A 17,017-nucleotide genomic window follows, 5' to 3' on the forward strand; every position below is an offset into this window, starting at 1 on the left:
GTGTTTGGAAGGTGCACAGGGTAATTTCCCAAGCCTACCTTACTGTTTCCCTGAGTGCTTTGGGTGACAGGGCCAGCAGCCAACATGACTTTGTTCTGGGGCCTGGCATGGAATATATGTTGTGTGCAACATCCTGGATGATGAAAACCCTGCAGCTCCTGTGCTTCTCCTGTAATGCACAGCTCCTTACCCTGGTTTCCTGCAGCATATCTAAAAACCACATTTCTTCCTGTGACTTGGTTTTTTGATGTTTTCCATATAAAGGCCAGGGAGTCCTTCTTGCTGTTAAAAAGGATCTGTGATGACTTTCACTCTTCTTGCTGTTTTGAGGCTGTTTAAATGTGCAGATGTATGAAATATTATTTTTAAATGACCCTCAGTGAGGAAAGGTGCTATTTTACAACTAATTTTGTTCCTGTTAAGGATCTCCAGGAGGACATACCCTTGGTTTGGGGAATACATGTAGGAATGACCCTGGTTTAACATTGTACTGATGGCATCACATCAGGGGTACAGGCAGAGTGAAGATTCATCTGTCACGCTCCAGTGTTTGTGAAAATCAGAGGCTGGAATAAAAACATCAGTCAAAAGCTATGCATAGGGGTTTCTGAATTTATTACCAGTTATTTACATGGAAAAAAGACTAAATGTGGTCATTCCATACTTTGTGCTGAAACTGAAAGGCCTTGGGAATGGCCTTTGATAATGTGGTTAAATTAAGCCCCAGTATAACCAAAAGCGGCCTTTTGGTTCTAAGCCCTCTGAAATATGACTCCTGTCTGAAAACCTAGTGTATACAATCTACATGTATTTTAATTCTTGCCCAATTACAGTGTTAGAAAACTCAATTGCAAATAAAGTCTGAACATGGTTTTTCCTGACGTGTCAGGATTTCAACCTAAGTCTGTGGTCTGCAATTCAAGCTGTGTCTTTGCTTATTAAATCACCAGTGAGTTAGTGGGAAAATCAGTAGGACAGATACATTCTTTGCTACCCTATTATTTCTAAATTATGGACTGGCTTTTCTTTTTTTTTTTTCTTTTTAAGCAGCCATGAAATACTGTTGCTAGACTGAGTGGTGGAACTGAGGACATCCTTCATCAGGCAGTCTGCAGATTAAATGTATGCAGAGTGAGAGAACAGGGAAATAAATATCATTATGGTTTGTGGGGGAGTAGTATAAAATAAATCTTTTTGTTGGTGAAACCACACTGTATGGTTAGAAAATACCAAAGAGTTTGTCTTCTGTGAGAGAATGCCAGTTTAAATTAAAGCTGGTTTTAGTCCAGCCCTGTGATTTGTTTGGGTATTTGTAGCTGAAAGAGCTGACTCCAACATGCAGGGGGTGTACTGGGCATCATTCTGGGGTTATTATAAGAATATTGTGACATTAGCATTGTATTCATAAGGATGAATTTGGGATCAGTAGGGAATAAATGTGTTCTGTATCCCAAGGTGCTTCTCTGATTTACTATTTGTGTGTTTGCCCCTTGACATATGCTCTGGTTTAATTCACTGAGAAGAAACTGAAATATTTGCAGTGAAGGCATCACCTCTGGCATCACCCAGCCTTCAAAAGGAACTTGGTTGAATTTTCCTGCCAAAACAACAAGTAGAAGTTTTGGAAAATACAAGTTGTGCTGGTCAGTTCAGATTTTATTGTGGAATTCTGTGGTTTTAAGCCCCTTCATGCTTCTGAATATCCACGTGCTGGGGGTTTGAATGGGGCAGATATGAAACTCATTGTGGCTTTTAGACCATTTTCTGTAACACCTGACACAACCCAGAGGGGAGAAATCTGTGGCATGAAGTGAAGAACGTCTTCCATGACATATTTATCTATATATATCTATATATATCTATTTCCTGGAGATGGTCTCTGGGGCTATTGGTTTGTTTGGGTTTTGCTCACCCCTCCCAGTGGTCAGAGGGGTTTTACCTACACCTGTGCCCCATTTCTAATCAGAGCACCCCTTGCTCCTGCTGATGCTTTATTGGTTTTGTTTTTATTTGGGTTTTTTGGTTGTTTTTTCAAGCCTAAAATATCTGTTACGACACCAATTGCTCAGTTTCTGTGAGGAAGTGAAATAAACAAATAGTCTCTTCCCCACCCTCCACAAAAACTGGGGAAATCCAGTTGAGCAATTAGGAGAAGTGAGGATCTTTAGATATGCTTAATTTTTTAACTTTGCAGAGGAAATAATCTCTGGAACTAAAGCCTTTGGACCTTAACTGAGTGGATACATGTGCTGCTTGAATAATTATGCTTCACCTTAGGCTGGAGGACCTGATTGGATACAAGAGGTAAAAGTAAATGGGGGAGAGGGAAAGTTTATTTTCTGCCTGTATTATTAAATAAATAAGCTTAATTTTTAGAATAAAACCTAATATCCTGTGAAATAGAAAGGCTCTGACAGAGGCAGTGTCATTGGGTTCCTGGTAATCACATAAAGACATTTTGGCTTTTCTGCTTCTGAGCTTTCGTTGTGATTGTTTCTGGAAAATATAAAATCTTCATAAGTTCTGTTCAATTCTGCTTATTTTGCCTTTTTATTCATAACTTTTTAAGTGGAAGATTTGTGTGTTTGGTGGGAGAGAGCCATTAAAGAGCAGAGATTAATAATCTGAAAATAGGTGAAGTTTCTCAAAAGGGAAGCACCAGAGTGGATCATTTTAGATCAGGATGAGGATATGAGTATTGCCTTCAGTTGTTGCCATAAACTGGTCTTCTGTTTTGCTTTTTTTACTTAGTAAAATAAAGTCTTCATTTCAAAGTCTTTAACAAAAACTGCTCATGATTGAAACTGCCAAGAGTGTTTATTTGATGACAAAGCAATTCTAACACCAAATTAGGTGTAAAATAATTTTGGTACATGTTTTGCAGTTGGTAAGGCCATACTTTCACATTATTTAAATTGTGTGTATGGGGAAACCCTCATTCACCTTTTCATCTGCCTCACAGTTGATAGGAAAAGAAAATAGGAATGAACTTTTTTCCCCTCCATCTCTTACTGCTGTCCATGAGCACAGAGAGGAACCACCTTCCCCTGCCCTTCCAAGTTAATTTTGGATAGATCTTTTTCTTGCCCTTCGGCAACCAAGTTGCAATTTGAAAGATGTGTTCCTTTCTGTTCCTTTTGTGTCTCAAACTGCTTATTTGGCCTTTTTGCTGTTCTTTGTAACCTCACTTTGTTCCTTCTTTTTGACCAGGCAAAAGCCTCCTGTGCTGTGAGAAGGAGCTGCTTGGATCAACGTTATCTCCTTAAATTCTCTTTTTGTAACAGTCTGCCAAGGGATTCATGTTTTGACAACTGATGTGATTTTCTCAACCTTTTCTTACACAAGACAATAGACTTCTTTTTTTCTTTCTATTTAAAAACCTTTAGTTGTCTTACCTAGAGGTGTGACATAATAATGTAAATCTCATTTTTATGTGAGTAGACCCATCTGTTCCAAGAGTTCTTTTATATTTTAAAGGTTAGGCTATATTGATATAGTCATTAACAATATGAAGGGGTTTTATTGATGTAGTTTATACAACCCACTTAGCAGAAGTGGGGCTTTATGTCTATGCAGAAGTTGAAGATATTTCTTCAGAAAAGTGGCATCAGCATCACTCATCCCAGCAGGGAATGTTGTGGGTTGACTGATTGGTTCTGGTGAACTTGCAGTGAGTAGTCACAGTGATTCAAAAACTATTTATAGGGAGGAAAAATTAAAAGTAATAATGAACAAAGCAAACACAGCTGCTGATTTTTCAGAGATTTTTAACTAACTGAGTAAGCAGATGTGGAGATTTTATTGCCATGTGCAGTTTGTGATGTTGCACTCTGCACATAAACTGCTGTGATGTCATAAACAATAATTCATTATTACTGAAAGATTAAATAGGAGCAATGAAATCCTAAGTAGGGAATTCACTGACCCCATCCCCCCCAGGTTTTTAGAGTAATTATTTTAATTGAGGAGAGAGGACAGAAAATGCAAATCCATTACTTCATATTTTCTCCCCTAATATGGAAAGCTGTCTTTGGTAGGTTTGAATCTTACTCTTGTGTAGGGTAAAAGGTCACAAGTCTTTATAACAGGTTGGTCAATCAGACTTAAATGGTTACATTTTAATCTGCTAAGCTCATTAGAGAAACAACTCTGTGTCGCTGTAGTTAAGTTTGTCACAAGTTTCAGTGGAACCTCTCCTGCAGTCAGCAGTGGTGGATGTTAGTAATTTCAAACTTGAATTTAGCAGAAAAATGGTATTGCTCCAGATTTCAATTGTTTAAAAGCTGTGTTTTTCTGTTTTTTAAAAGAACTCAAGAGAATTTAATGAAGTTTTTAGTGTCACAGTCTTTCAGTATAGGAGACCTGTCCTGTGTTCCCAAGGCAGATGGATTTGGACACAGTAAAGTTCTTTTTTTTCCAGGAGATGTATGCATTTACATCAATTCCTTGGATACTCAGCTTTCCATCAGGGCTTATATGTTAAAACAGAATGTTTTTATGGATATGAGATCTCTCACATGATCTTTATCAAAAGGTCACAAACTGAATAGCAAAATTCAGCTGAAAGGCTTTTGTGCTGTGATATAAAAAATATAAGCAATGCCAGAACACACTCTTGGATGCTTTAATGGAATATAAAATGTTAGTGCTCTGATTAATAGGTTAAAAATCTTTATTTGAAGACAGCTAAGGGCCAAGAAAAGTGCTTTAAAATAGTAGTGGTCTTCTGCTTGCACTTGTTAGCCAGCGTGCTTTCCCTTCAGCTGTTTCACATTGTTCTTCCAGTAATGTTTCATTTTGCAAGTCATGTAAGCAAGAAGGGATGTGAAAATAAAGACTTTGGAGTTTCTGTTTTGTATATTGGTTATTTAATTTACCTTAATTGCAGCCTTATTTCTTATAATACTTGCTAACCATGATACAGCTCCTGTACATGGTGGAGATGGATTATGAAGCCATGTATGCTGAAGATAATTTCCCCTTTCTGGTAACAACATATGGAGCAGGATGAGGACAATTCTATCAGTAGAATTATTCAGTAAAAAGAGTTATCCTGCATCACTCAGAGGAGATTTGGGTTCTCAAGAAACACACAAGCTTCTTGTCCAGTAGAGCTGAGAACATGTCTGATTTCTGCAAGGAGAAGGCAGTATCTGTCTCTTGGGCAGAGGAGAAAAGGGTGCTGAGCAGATTTATGGTTCCAGTGTATGGCGAAGATACAACAGTACATAAATTGAGTTCTAATTTGCAGAAGAAATAAGGCTGGAAGAGCTGGTTTGCTATGAGCAAAATGGTTGCAAGAGCATGCAACCTCCCCAAGCAAATTTCTTCCACTGTGTTACAAAATTTACCGCAGTTTTGATGTGTTGCTGAATTCAGTTTGCATTTTTGAGGCTTAGCTTGTTTTTATCTTCATCATTCTTTAATCTTTTTTCTTCTAATTTTCATACTCATTTCTGTATTTTCTGATTCTTCAACAGTTATATATTCCTGTCCCCAGACTTCCTCCTTTCTCATGTGTATTGTTGAGCTGGGTGTCATGCACTGATGTAGATTTGAATGCTTCCATTCCTTCTCCAGCATCTGTCCTTTCATCTTCTCTGCTTTTGTTTGGATTGTGAATATCATGTAATAAGGAGGGGAGATATTTACAAGTAATTACAAGCAGGGTATTATGTAGAGCTCTGGGTCAGTGGATCTGGCCTGCTGAATAATGAGATTGGATGGGGAGATCAAAACATTCCTGAGTCACTAAATTGGAATTGCCAGTTGCAACAGAAAATGAGGGAGTGAACCCCTGGGAGGTGCTGGGCTGGCTCAGTGCTGGCAGGAAGGATGAGAAGTACCTGGCATGGGTTTCTCATGTACTTTGATTTTTACAAGAAGCAGTTTCCTTGGGAATTTATTTTTGTCTTGTTTGGTTATTTTCAGCTGTAAATCAGGCTGCCTGCTCTTAATGAAACTTGGTATTGGCATAGCTGTGAGACTGAAGAAAATATTGCTGCTTGCATCCAGATTAAGACAACACTTGACTGTGTATTTTGAGTCTCTACATGGCTGGTTATTATATATAAGTGCTGTAAAAAATACTGACTTTTCTGCTGATGGAGTTTTGATGAGGCTTGGGCCAGGATCTTATATTTGAACCTTCCATCCACACATCATGGTCTGATATTTACATCATTATGTGCCCAGTTCTGACCTTAGCAGGATAGCTCATTTTTTCAAAGTACATTTGCTTCCAAATTACATTTGGACTTTGTTTTTTTTTCCCTTTCCTTTTATGTTCTACTCATATTATTTCCATAAATTGAACATAGTTTGACTGTCAACATACTTGGATCTGGGCTTGCTGTCTGAAACAGAATGAGTGGCACAATTAGAGGTGGTCTTCATCTGGGTAGGGAGCCATAATTCTGGTTGCCAACACCATTAACAATCTGCAGCTTTCTATAAATGCATAAATAATGTTCTTGTGGATTATTTTTAATAAAGAAAGCTGTGGGCAGAGAACCTGGAAGCTTCTATAGCTTCACAAAATAGCACATTTTTCCTTGGGGAGTTACCCCCTCCCTAGTATTGCACGGGCTCTGAGTGGGAAAGTTTAACTCCCTGCCTTTCATTATTCAGGAAAAGTCCTTTGCTGCTTCCTATCAAAGGAACTAAACAGATCCATTAACAATAAGCTGATTATTGAGTTGTTGCTTGGTTCATTCATACCCACTTAGGGATGTGTTGCTGGATCAAGCAGCTTCTTACAGATGGCACCAAGCAACTGCTGTGGGCAGCAATGCCAGCAGCTCCCTGGGTTTATTCCCAACATCTCTGTTTGCCATGCTGGAACCTTCCAGCCCATGAAAGGCATAATTATTAATTCAATGAGGAGTTTATTTCTCAAGTGCATTCAGAGCTGGTTCTCTGAAAGCTGTTGAAAGGGTTTGTATGGCAATTAAGTGATGACTTGCCAGGTAAAAGCTGCTCTGAAGTTCGCTCACGAGGTTTAAATTGTTCAGTCATCTAATGCATAAGTGACTTTGTGATTGGTGATGTGGGTTAGATGTGTCCTGCACCTGCTTAATCAGAAAGGTATTTTAATCTGTTGCAGTGAGTTTCCCTGATTTTTTCTATAGCACCATGCAGCATTTCCTAGGCTGTTCTTGCCCCTTTGCTCTGTTATTTCCATGCTGGAGCTTGACTGCTGAAAGATCGAGTGTGCTGCTGGGTCACCTCAGGTTCTCTCCCTCCTTGTACACCAAAATGAGACTGGTTTTCATCTGCATCAGGATGAGGGAATCCAAATTGGATGACAGCATGGTTTTCTTGATGGAAATGTGTCCTGGCAGGAGGAGCTGGTGCTGCTCCCCAGAGCAGGCTGTGCCTGCTGCTCCAGTGCCGGAGCTTGGGGTCTGCTCTGTTGGCTAAGCTGCTTTACAGTCTCTCTCTAACAGCACAACAGATTAGCAAGACTTGAAAAACATGCTTCTCATGCTCTCAGTATATATATTCACAAAGGCCTAAGTTGAAAAAGTCCAAAGTCTTAAATAGATAATGGTTATTAGAGTTTCCATGCAACTGGGTAGGTGTGTGTCTTTCCCATGATAAAAGTTAGGGAGAAGAGACTGAAGCTCTGGTTCAAACCATAGAGGCCTTGACTCTGTGTTTTTAAATATTTGTCATTTATTTCGACAGTTTATCATTCTAAAGACAAATATTTACATTGTGAAAACTTATTTGGTACTTGTGATACAAATATTTATAAAACACTTGTGTGTTTTTACTGCCAGTAATATGATGATAATTTATCAATGAATCCTCAACTTCAGAATTGGTGAACAACTAATTTGCTTTTGTTTTGTCTTTAGGAGAATCAGTTTTAGAAGTGTGTGAAGATTGCTATCACTTACCCTAGAATATTCAAAATAGACACCAGGTGAGTTCTGGATTTTTTTTTATTTTTTGTATCTCATTTAAAGGCAAAATATTGCTGAAGAAACAAAGTTTCCTACAAAAATCTCTTACTACCTCAGGAAGCCAAGGCTAAAACACCTCATATTTTTGTGGTAACACAGTCTTGTGTATGCTTCTCTCATCGCCCTTTTAGTTTTTTTTTCCTCCCTTGAAAAATACCAGATTGTGAGGACAACTCTAAGTGACTCTGAGACAGATGGACAGGATGTGGAGGCCAGTGGTGCTTTTTCCTTTCTGTGACAAATCAATATTTACTGAAGTGCTTTCAGGCTCGGTGTTTTTATTTAGGCTTTTACTGATAAATGCTGGTTGGTATAGAATAATTCAGTTTTAAATTAACACCTAAAGTTAGGTGCTATTATAAGTTAATTTTCTGCACAGGAAATCTTTGCAAAGCCAGAATTTTAGCTTTAACCAACATTATATTTTACTACTTAGCAGCAATGCTTTGTGGAATCCAAATCTTTCCTAAAATACTCAAGTGGTTCCTAAAGTCGTATAATAAAATATCAACTAGACATTATTTTTATAAGAGCTGGCAAAACATCATTTCCAAGCTGGACTCTTCAATCATCTTTTAATATGCTCTTAAAACTTAATTGTAGAGGGCTTGACAGCATTCCTGATAGTTTGTGTTACTGACATGTGCAGGGTTGGGCTGAGCTGGGACAGCAGCAACTCCTCCTGTCCAGCACTTCCCTGAGTCTGTCTGTCATTCCTTCTGGTTCTTGTCTTCCCTTTTGGGGATTCCTCTGTTCTCTGTGTTACTGGGGATTTTTTGGAAGACTGAGAGGATGTTATGTGCTGGTTTTAACCAAACTCTTTTGCAAACAATACCCATTAAGGTTAATAACCTCCCATTGTCCTGTGTCCAGTGGGTATCATTCACTGTGTCAGCAGGAGGTGGATTTTCTCCTTCACAGAGGGATTTCACTTTCTGGAGCAGCTGTTTCCAACCAGGCTCCCCACACTGTGTGCAGACAGTTCACTGTAATGCAGTTTTTACCTGTGTACAGGTCTGGGTGTTGGCACATCCATTCAGGGAGTGATTTCATTATTTTATTTAATTTTTAGGAACTTAAACTGAGAAGTATACAGGCATGGAGAAAATTAGAATTCTGGAGATTGTGCTCCAGCTGGAGATCTTTAAAGCTAACCTTGTTTGGTGTCCTGTGCCCCTTTTGATTTTGATCAGTGCAGCTGAACAGCCACAAGTCCTTCCTGCAGCAGCCTTTCCTCCAGCAAGGAAATTCAAGGGACAGCAGTGCCTGTGTCACTTACACAGGGGGAGATGGGGAAAGGGAGAGTTGAGGTTACAGCTTTATCCCAGAAGTTTGTTCTGGGATAAATACTCAGTGCTTCAGCCCTGGAGGGAAATGAGAAGAGCTCAGAGGCGGATGACACCCACATACTGTGGCTGTTGTCCATGGAATGAGCCTTCCATCCCTTTATCTCAAGGTAGCCCTCCCTAAATCCAGCAGAGGTGGTTCAGTGTTGTCCCAGGCACTCCTGTCTGTGTGAGCAGGGTCAGTACCTCCACCCTCCATTCTGCCTCACAGCCCAGCATGTTTTCCTGCAAAAATGTGTCCTCCTCACTGCCAGCTTCCACTGACATTCTTTGCAGCATCCTGCAGTGCATCAGATGGAGTTTAATTCCTCCTTCCCTGCTTCTGGCCACCAGATCTGCTGTCACCCTGTTCAGTGCAGACATTATTTGGGATGTTCTGTGAGTATTTAATTCCCTAAACTGGCAGAGAACTATTGATTTTTTTCCCTTGGCTGTAATAACTCTTTGCCATTTTAATGAGTTAAATACAACTTCCAAAAGGGTCAGCAGACCTTGCAGAAGCTAAGGTATCACCAGTTTCATGAAACTTGATGGGTTTCCTTTGGGAAGCTGAAAAGCAAATCAGTGTTTCTAAGGTTAAATTTTCCATGGAGGTATTTAGAACATTAAGGCTGACTTCCATAAATAACCTGCCAGGTTTAATCTGAGTCTTTTCAGTGAGGTGGTGCTGAATGCAGCTGCCTGTTGTGGTAGAGCTGACTGGGGCAGGATATTGTGGTGCTCAGATGGTTAAACACTCTGCTGGTTAATCCAGGAGATTACCTTTCTCCAGAGCCTTCCCAAAGAAACCTCTTCAGGGCATCCTGCTTGGATAGAAAAGGGAGCAGATGGTTTGTTGCTGCTGAACACAACAGTTTTTAAAAATACAGGGCAGCTTTCAGGATTGTGAATTAGAGCCACGTGTGAAAACAGCAGAAATGATACCTGAGTTTAGGAAAATTGGAACTTAAATAACTTGCACCTTTACTGTCTGTTTTATATTAAAAAAGCCAAAGGTTGAATTCCTAGTGATAATACTCCCCTGTTCCCTTAAGTAAAAAGCTTCCCAGATGAATTCCCATCCCTGCCTTGTCCTCCACTCTCCTGCCAAGGCCAATGTGTCCATTTCATACCAGTTTGGAGAAATAAATGTTAACATCCCATTAGACCAAGCTGTGGATCCCCAGCACTGTTCAGATGGAAGCAATTAAGGATGCAGCAGTGTGGAATTGTATCCCTGTGCCTGCAGACTGACTGCCTGGGTCAAACTGAATTCATTTTTATTAAACAAATTGGCCCTAATTGAGCAGTGCAGATTTTGTTAAGCAGAACATGGTGTATGGCTGTGATCTGCAGCATCTGTCACCAAGGCCACGCTGGATTGATGTTACAGGAAGCTTGTTATGCTTAAATAGAGCTGCAGTTTGTAGCAAAAATGTCCATAATGTCCTGGAAGCTCCTGTTCGAAGCAGTGCCTTCTTCACGAGGGCTAAATCAACATGTGAAATTCCAATCAAGGTGCTTTTTTTTCCTCCTCCTGACTTCTCAGGTCCCTGTCCAAGAGCAGTGGTGACAGACACTCCTTGGCAGGAGCTGCTGGCAGGGGCTGTGTGCTGGAGCTGCAGGGAGGTTCTGGGTGCTGATGGGCACAGAGCAGGAGGAGCTGAGCAGGGAGCCTGGGAAGCAGCAGGGGCAGGCTGCTGTGATTAGGTAGATTAGCAGAGACACGTCAGGATCATCAGTGTTTGACCTCAGCTCCGGGGCAGAGGGGGCTGGGAGCTGCCTGTGGGAAAGGCTGGCCCAGAGGGTTTCTTTCCTGAAATATGGTTTTCCTTTCCCTGAATCAGATTATGCCCCAATAAGTGAGTTGTGTTGTGTCTTGCAGCACTCAGTACTTTTCTTCCCATACAGAAAGAACAGTGTCCTTGAAAAGAAAATACTTCCTCTCCCTACCCACACATTCACCTTCCAGATTTGGGGTGTAGTTTGAATTTTTAGCCAGAGAATTAGAGTTTAGGCAAATAATTATTAATAGTAATAATTTATAGCATTCTATAGGAAGCTTTAAATTAAACTAGGTAGAATTGCCAAAGGCTTCTTGAAGGTGATTAGATGAGAGTTTGGTTGAGCCAGTGTATTCCAGTTAAAACAACTGGGCCTGGTGAGCAGCGTTAAATGGATGTAAAGGCAGAGAATCAACAGCAGGCTCTGAGCTGAACAAGACAGTGGTGATGTGTCTGTCCACATCCTTGTCACTTGGTCCCCCTTGTGTGGGTGTGACAATTCCCATGTGTTGGGAGGAGCAGAGGTGTGGTCACAGCCCCTCCCAGGCAGTGCAGGGGGGTGAGGCCTGAGGGTGTTGCTTTCAGCCAACCTTGTGAAAGCTGAGGTTATTAATTTGTTATATAAGACATAGGGTTAAATTAGAAAAGTCTGCTGCTTTAAATATCTTTTTCAAAGTCTGCATAATCTGGTGTGGGCTAATTGTAATGACATAATCCAAAAATAGCCAATAGTCTTTTCTTGGATGCTCATCCTGGCTGCAGTTCTGCAGCTAAAGAACAGCAAAGCTGATCTCCTCAGGGTGGGAGAGGGCAGAACCAGATCTGCTCCTGGCATGGCACAGGGGACACCTCTGGGGTCTGTCACATTTGGATCTGGAGCAGGAGGTTAATCCATGTTCAAGTAACGTGATTTTAACTAGAATGCATGTTAAATGTTGGAGCCACAACTTTAAATAGTGACAGAGGGATCTCCTCTCTGGGCAGACATTCCCTCTTTCCTTGTGGAATGCACAGCTTTGGTCACACTGGATTTATCTAAGGATTCTGTTTGGCCTGGTGCTGGTGATAAGATGGGAGACTGGGATTTGGGAGGTGTGGGAAAGGTTGGTTTTTGTTTTTGTTTTTTAAATGTAATTTCTGAAATAGAAAATACAAATAAAGTCAGTTACTCCTATGCTAGTGTGGTTCAAAAAGGCAACCTCAACAGCAACTTCTCTGTTGTCATGTGGTTTTTATATGTATTATCACAAATAAATTATCTTAATATTAAGACTAAGAAAGGAGATGAAGTGATTTGAGAGATGTGTTATGCAGTACATGGCTATAGCTGCACATCAGCTCTTAATTTGGGGTTTTTGGAAAGAAGAGTTGAGTCTACACAGCAGGGATTCAGGGTGGCTGCTGTCGTGCCAACAATGTCACAGTTGTTTTCACTGATAATTCACTGAATTTTAAAACTTTTTACCTTCCACGCGTATAAAGAACCTTTTCAAAGCACATTTTATAAAAGCTGAATCTTGATGTGTAGACTCTGTTTTTGAGAGTTTGCTTAAAGAGGCCTGGTTTTTCCTTGGCTTAAGCATTTCTTAATCTTTATTTTTTTTTTGCAGGGGCCAGTTCTCTCCTCAGGTTAGCTCAAGATGGCAGACCAGAGGCAACGCTCGCTCTCTACCTCTGGGGAGTCCTTGTACCACGTGCTGGGGCTGGACAAAAATGCCACTTCAGATGATATCAAAAAGTCTTACAGGTAAAGCTTTGAGTGTTACACCTGTCCCAGCAACACTTTAATTCAGTGTTCAGCAAATGGTCTATTTATGTAGGAGCCTCAGTTGGTTTATTTAGACCTTTTGCAAGAAAGATATGTGGGAAAAATAGGTGAAAACGTGGTTGCTTCTTGCAAAACAGGGTGTGAAAACATGCCTAGGCTTTAAATTTTTACATCTTCTGTCTAGTAAATTAAATTCTAAAATGCTCAATGTCATTCTGAAAGGTCCTTGCCTAAGTTTGAGCAGAATTTTAGGACTGTGATCAGAATTAAACTCTTCCTACTATGTAGCCTTATCTGTCTTAGGGGTACCACAGATGTGCAGAACTGCCCTGATGTCCAACATTTCCACTTCTGGCACAAGGAGATGGAGATTAAATATACAAATAAGGATGAAAACAGAGCATGAATGATTACTTTTTCCTGGAATTCTGTTCAAAAGTTCTTATTTTTTGTGGAGATATTAGTTTTAAAATATTATTTTTTCTGTGTCCCTTTCCTTAAGAGTTGGACACATGAAATGGCTTCATACTTACCAAATAACAACTACCAAAAAAGAATCTTGTAGCATCTTCCTTTCCCATAAATCTGCTGAAAGGCAATTGCTGCTGTGCCCAGTGGCAATGCGTTTGGATTACACTAGGGGTCAGCATCATCTTTCCATGAGGATACTCATTGTCAAAATGGTTTTCCTTTAGTCTCTAACTTTTACCAAGGGTTTTTCCCTTCCAAAGTTACATGATGGCAACTACATGGTGAAGTCTAGGAATAAGCCAGTTCCACAATTCTCAAAAATTAGCTTTATCTTCCTAAAAGCTTTAAGTGGAGATTTGAATAGGTTATCTTCGAGCAACTGGGAAATAATTTTACTTTCTTGGGGAAAATACTGTGAGTTTTTCCTTTGGAGGAACAACCCCACAAGATCCTGGGTTGAAATGCAGCTGCTTCACACTTCCCTGAACCTTCAGCTGATCTTGTTTCCTCTGCTGCTCTTTCATCATGTTCAGTCTGAACATCCTTTGCTGGCCTGGTACTGTGGGGTTTGTGTACGTGTAGGAAATGGGAAATAAAAATATTTAATTGTTGCAGCCTGACTAAGCCCTTTCCAGGTTTATAAAACTTGCTGTGATTATTTCAGCCCTCACTGAGGCTGGGGCACAAGTGGCAGCTGTGGACATGATTTACTGGAGCAGCATCAGGCACTGTGAAGTGTCCCAAGGGCACACTCAGGCTGGTTTCTAAATGCTGTGAGATACTTGCAGACACATCCAAGTGCTTGCACGCATCTTTGTTTTATGTTTGTCTAAACATTTCCCCACTGCAAAGCTGACATATAATTGTCTGCAGACTCCTCCTGTCTTTCTCAGATACGTGACTTTGTGGTCATTTTCTGTAGGAGGACAAGTACCTTTTGTGGTGCAGGAGAGCTGCCAGCATGTGGCTCCGTGTCCTTTTTCTACTTGGGAGCACGTATTTTCCCTTCATAAGGAGGTGTTTAGCCAGTTATTTCTACTGGTGTCTGTAAATAGCCTGGGCCATGTGAGAACTAGCACATTTATCAATGCTTTATCTGATTTTTTTGTTATTTGTAAGAGATCTGGCCTGATTAGGGGAGCTACATTGTGATTTCCTGATGTCTTGAAACTCAGAAGTGTTTTCTATTCTAGCAAAGCTTGAACTGAAAAGTACTTTGTTCCTGCACAGGAATTGGTGAATTAACCACAAGTGATCGTGTGTTCTATTTTTGTGTTCAGACACTGCAGAAGCACCAGTTCAGACACTTTTCAAGCAGCTGTAGCAACTTGCTTTTATTTACTCTTTGGTGCTATACCTTAGACTTGTGGTGTGTCTTTCCTGTGGCAGGAGCAAAACTTACTGATGGAAATTGCTAGAGCTGAGGATAAAAAAACCCCAAACCTATTTTTATTCAATGTCTCTTATTTTTTTCCATTGAATTTTGAGGGTCAAATCCAACAGTCTGAAGTCAGTCCTGTGAACTAAGCTAGACACAGCTGTAGCCTTTTATTATCATCTGAGGAAGAATCATCAGGGAAGTTGAATCACAGATGAGGGAAAACAGTTGCAACTTAAAAGTCTCCCTTGAGTGGCAGGCTGCAGAATTAGAAAAAAAAAAAAAAAAGAAACAAATCAAAAAAACAGGAACCCAAACCCCAGGTTTTATTCTCTTTTTTCTTTCTGCAGGAAACTGGCATTGAAATATCATCCTGATAAAAACCCTGATAATCCAGAGGCAGCAGAAAAATTTAAAGAGATCAATAATGCCCACGCAATATTGACGGATGCCACAAAGCGGAACATTTACGATAAGTATGGGTCTCTGGGGCTCTATGTAGCAGAGCAGTTTGGTGAAGAAAATGTGAACACATACTTCGTGCTGTCCAGCTGGTGGGCAAAGGTAAATAAAAGGGCACAGGAGTTATTCTGGATTGGTATTGGAAACTCTTAGAGAGCTCCAGTTGATAACTGTTCTTGGTTTTACCTTTGAAAGTTGCTGAATTTCTGACACGGGGTTAATTAACCTTCTCTTACTGTTTTGTGATCTTGAGTTCAGGAGTATTTTACTAGGAGCTTCTGGTGAGACAGGTCTAATAAACAAGACCTGGGTTACTAATTGAAACTTGGACTCTTCTAGTGGATTTAGAAGAGAAAAGAATTTGGGGTGTATTCTCTGATAAAATCTGGTCAATATTTTTGCAGAATGAGTCTTGACTGTGAACTTTGGCTTACAGAAAATCTCTTTGCATTTCATTGCATGGGTCCATTGTTTTTATCCTTTGCCAGCATTGCCTCCATCTCTTGATCCCCTAAGGAAGACAGTAATTATATCATCATGCTGTTTTGCTATCTGTAAAATTATTTTTTCAAACAGTTGCACAGTGACCTATAGGAAGACTTTAATTTAGCCCATTGTAACTGTGATAAGCACCTGGCAGGCCTGGCTTGTTTGGAGCTGCCTTGCTCACATGCTGGGAGCATCAATCCTCAGCCATGCCCACAGCCTTGGGCTGCTCCAGGTCCCTGCTGTAGGTACATCATGGCCTGTGCATCAGCTGGTACAGCTCACTCATTTCCAGGGTTATTTATGTGAATTACAGCCTGTCCTAAACCCCTGAATTTTAGTACAGATGTGCTTATTAGACCTGTACCTTCTTCCAGATGCAGCAAAATAGTCCACTTAACTTAAATGGTAGAAATTACTGAAGCATACCAGGCTGGCAGTATTCATCTCAGTGTAAAATGTGGACAACCATAGCCACTTTTGCGCATAATGTGAATTATTTCTCAGTGATAAAGTACAAAGCTGTAGCTGCTAAGTTCTGTCTCTGGACTGCTGTGGTTTTGCTCTCCAATTCTGTATCCAAGTCTCACAAACTCTGTGGTCATGGCACAGTAGACACAGGTCATGACTATTTCTGTGTTTTCTGTCCTCTGCAGGCCTTGTTTGTGTTCTGTGGACTCATCACAGGCTGCTACTGCTGCTGCTGTCTGTGCTGCTGCTGTAATTGTTGCTGTGGGAAGTGTAAACCGAAACCTCCCGAAGGCGAAGAGCAGGAATTCTACGTCTCTCCAGAGGACTTGGAGGCACAGTTGCAGTCAGATGAAAGGGGTAGGTGAAAATGCTGTGAGCTCTGTAGGATGAACATCAGTCCCTGCTGGAGTGCTCAGTGAGCTGGTTGAGGAAAAATCAGGTCCTGGGGTATGGATGATGAGCAGGGAATGTTTGTGCCACGAGTTACATGAGTGGTGCTGATACCAGAGATAAAGTTGCTACAAACACCTGGAGGGTCTTCACTGAAACTAGCTGGGATCAGCTTCAGAGCAGTCAGTGACCATCATTGTGTTCCTTCCACATCCACATAACATTTGGACCAGCCATATGGGATTGCAGCACAGGGCTCTTGTACCCCACGGTTGGAGGTGTCAAGGCAGCTTTCATTGTATCAGGTGTGGAGGAAGTGGCACTGCTACCCTTGTAGCTCTAATACTGTTTGTGAAGCTATTTCTGCAGGATTGAACCAATAATTTAAAATATTGTAGAGCCTTGTGTATGCTCTGATGACATTTTTAATGGGCACTGCTGAATGGTGGGTGAGGATCAGCAGCTTTTACAGGAAAAAGGAAATGGTAATAAACATTCCACATGTAGAGTTG

At 40.6% G+C, this 17,017-nt stretch overlaps 1 protein-coding gene across 2 annotated transcripts in view; it reads left to right on the forward strand.

Annotated features, from left to right (window-relative positions):
• Positions 1–17,017, forward strand: part of DNAJC5 (DnaJ heat shock protein family (Hsp40) member C5) — a 30,617-nt gene that overhangs the window by 6,610 nt on the left and 6,990 nt on the right. Inside the window, exons 1-5 of one of the 2 annotated variants that reach the window (XM_063172444.1) lie at positions 2,191–2,304; positions 7,863–7,930; positions 12,690–12,826; positions 15,047–15,260; positions 16,301–16,472. In XM_063172444.1, coding sequence (XP_063028514.1) covers positions 12,720–12,826; positions 15,047–15,260; positions 16,301–16,472 — 493 coding nt within the window. In that variant the 5' untranslated portion in view covers positions 2,191–2,304; positions 7,863–7,930; positions 12,690–12,719. Of the gene's footprint in view, positions 1–2,190; positions 2,305–7,862; positions 7,931–12,689; positions 12,827–15,046; positions 15,261–16,300; positions 16,473–17,017 lie in introns of those variants that run through there. The other variant, XM_063172445.1, reaches the window with a different exon arrangement.

Source organism: Melospiza melodia, chromosome 19 (assembly GCF_035770615.1).
Source record: "Melospiza melodia melodia isolate bMelMel2 chromosome 19, bMelMel2.pri, whole genome shotgun sequence".
Taxonomy (NCBI): domain Eukaryota; kingdom Metazoa; phylum Chordata; class Aves; order Passeriformes; family Passerellidae; genus Melospiza; species Melospiza melodia.